Source organism: Nansenia antarctica (assembly GCF_963989245.1).
Source record: "Nansenia antarctica genome assembly, chromosome: 18".
Classification (NCBI taxonomy): Eukaryota; Metazoa; Chordata; class Actinopteri; order Argentiniformes; family Microstomatidae; genus Nansenia; species Nansenia antarctica.
Genome location: NC_137691.1, coordinates 1,112,096 through 1,114,278, shown reverse-complemented (window position 1 = coordinate 1,114,278; position 2,183 = coordinate 1,112,096). Strand labels below are relative to the sequence as shown.

At 52.9% G+C, this 2,183-nt stretch overlaps 1 protein-coding gene across 1 annotated transcript in view; it reads right to left on the bottom strand.

The window, feature by feature from the left end:
• Positions 1 to 1,468: 1,468 nt before the first annotated feature.
• Positions 1,469 to 2,183, bottom strand: part of shq1 (SHQ1, H/ACA ribonucleoprotein assembly factor) — a gene marked incomplete at both ends in the record, with an annotated part of 14,905 nt that continues 14,190 nt past the window's right edge. Inside the window, 2 exons of the mRNA XM_080548471.1 lie at positions 1,469 to 1,533; positions 1,911 to 2,034. Of these exons, the coding sequence (XP_080404597.1) occupies positions 1,469 to 1,533; positions 1,911 to 2,034 (189 nt within the window). The remainder of the gene's footprint in view (positions 1,534 to 1,910; positions 2,035 to 2,183) is intronic.

Genomic DNA, 2,183 nt, shown 5'->3' with positions numbered 1-2,183 from the left:
CTTCGCTTTTGGTGAGAACGCTGCTCGAGGCTGTCCATAGGAAAACAACAGCGCACACGTGTTGATCTGGATAAGAGCGGGACGAACGGGCAATTCTCAATTTTTCTGACCAATCAACTACCACGTCTGTTGCTTCGATTGCGTATGTTACTTTGTTTACATGAAGGGCTGTGAGAACGCAAATCAGAAAATGTATTTATGCAACAATGTTGCGAACTCATCCACTTGCTCCGGGTCTCGATTCAGACTTTCATGTGAGAACATGACCTCACACACACTGGGAGACCCTGTTACTGACACTGGGAAACCCTGTTACTCACACTGGGAACCCTGTTATTCACACTGGGAACCCCTGCTACTCACACTGGGAAACCCTGTTATTCACACTGGGAACCCCTGCTACTCACACTGGGAAACCCTGTTATTCGCAGACATGAGCACGTTTTCACTTTCAGCCTCGACAAATTCAAACAAGTAAAATGGAGTTTCAGTTGGAGCAGTTGGCTGTATGAGAGACAGACATCCAGTCAGACAGACATCTAGTCAGACAGACATCCAGTCAGACAGACATCTAGTCAGACAGACATCCAGTCAGACAGACATCTAGTCAGACAGACATCTAGTCAGTCAGACAGCCAGTCAGACAGAGATCCAGTCAGTCAGTCAGACAGATAGACAGACAGACATCTAGTCAGACAGACATCTAGTCAGTCAGACAGACAGACAGCCAGTCAGACAGTCAGACGGATAGACAGACAGACATCAAGAGGCAGCAGTGAACAGGTTAACTATAAACAGGTTAACTGTGTTTGCTTCTCCAGGATGAAGAGGAGGATGAGGAGGATGAGGAGGATAAAGAGGAGGATGAGGAGGATGAAGAGGAGGATGAGGATGAGGAGGAGGATGAGGATGAAGAGGATGAAGAGGAGGAGGAGGAGAGGATGAAGAGGAGGAGGAGGAGGATGAAGAGAGGAGGATGAAGAGCAGGAGGAGGATGAAGAGGAGGAGGAGGAGGATGAAGAGGAGGATGAAGAGGAGGATGAAGAGGAGGAGGAGGAGGAGGAGGATGAAGAGGAGGAGGAGGAGGATGAAGAGGAGGATGAAGAGGAGGATGAAGAGGATGATGAAGAGGAGGAGGAGGAGGAGGAGGAGGATGAAGAGGAGGAGGAGGAGGATGAAGAGGAGGATGAAGAGGATGAGGAGGAGGAGGAGGATGAGGAGGATGATGCAGTAGTGAAGCACAGGGCGTCTCCTTCTCAGAGAGTGTAACTGCCTCTCCTCTCTCTCTCCCTCTCAGTCTCCCTCTCATCTCTCTGGCTAATGAGGCGCAGAAATGCTAATCTGGAGCTTAAAAGGGCTTTAATTTGCCGACATTTGGAATCATCACAGGCAGGATAATCTTACCCTACACACACACACACACACACACACACACACACACACACACACACACACGTCGGAGATGTGTTTACACAAGTTCATCTGTGGGGCTTTGAGTTCCAGACTCCACTGTGTCTCTCAGAGATCTGACAGCTTCAGGTCAGCCACAGGCCCCAGGGGTGAGAGGGCACAGAGGGAGGGGGGGGGAGGGAGGTAGGGAGGAGAGGGAGGAGAGGGAGGGAGGGAGGAGAGGGAGGAGAGAGAGGGAGGGAGGTAGGGAGGTAGGTAGGGAGGAGAGGGAGGGAGGGAGGGAGGTAGGGAGGAGAGGGAGGGAGGGGAGGGAGGAGAGGGAGGGAGGGAGGTAGGTAGGGAGGAGAGGGAGGGAGGAGAGGCAGGGAGGAGAGGGAGGTAGGGAGGGAGGATAGGGAGGTAGGTAGGGAGGAGAGGGAGGGAGGAGAGGGAGGGAGGAGAGGGAGGGAGGGAGGGAGGTAGGGAGGAGAGGGAGGGAGGGAGGGAGGGAGGAGACTCACCTGCCTGGAGGATCAGAGCAGTGTCCTGCACGGCAGCAGAGAGCAGCAGGAAGTGTCTGTGGAGGGGGTAGACCAGCGCCCTCCTCCCGAAGCTCACCAGCACCTCCTGCACCGAGGCGTACGTCTGCAAGGCAAGACAAGGCGTTTACCTCAGGGTCAGATTACAACTACTCACAACAACCTGTATTTATAATGCAGCACCTCTGTCTGTGCTGTATATCCCAAGGCAAGGCGAGTTAATCGTATAGCACATTTCATACAACAAGGGGCCAT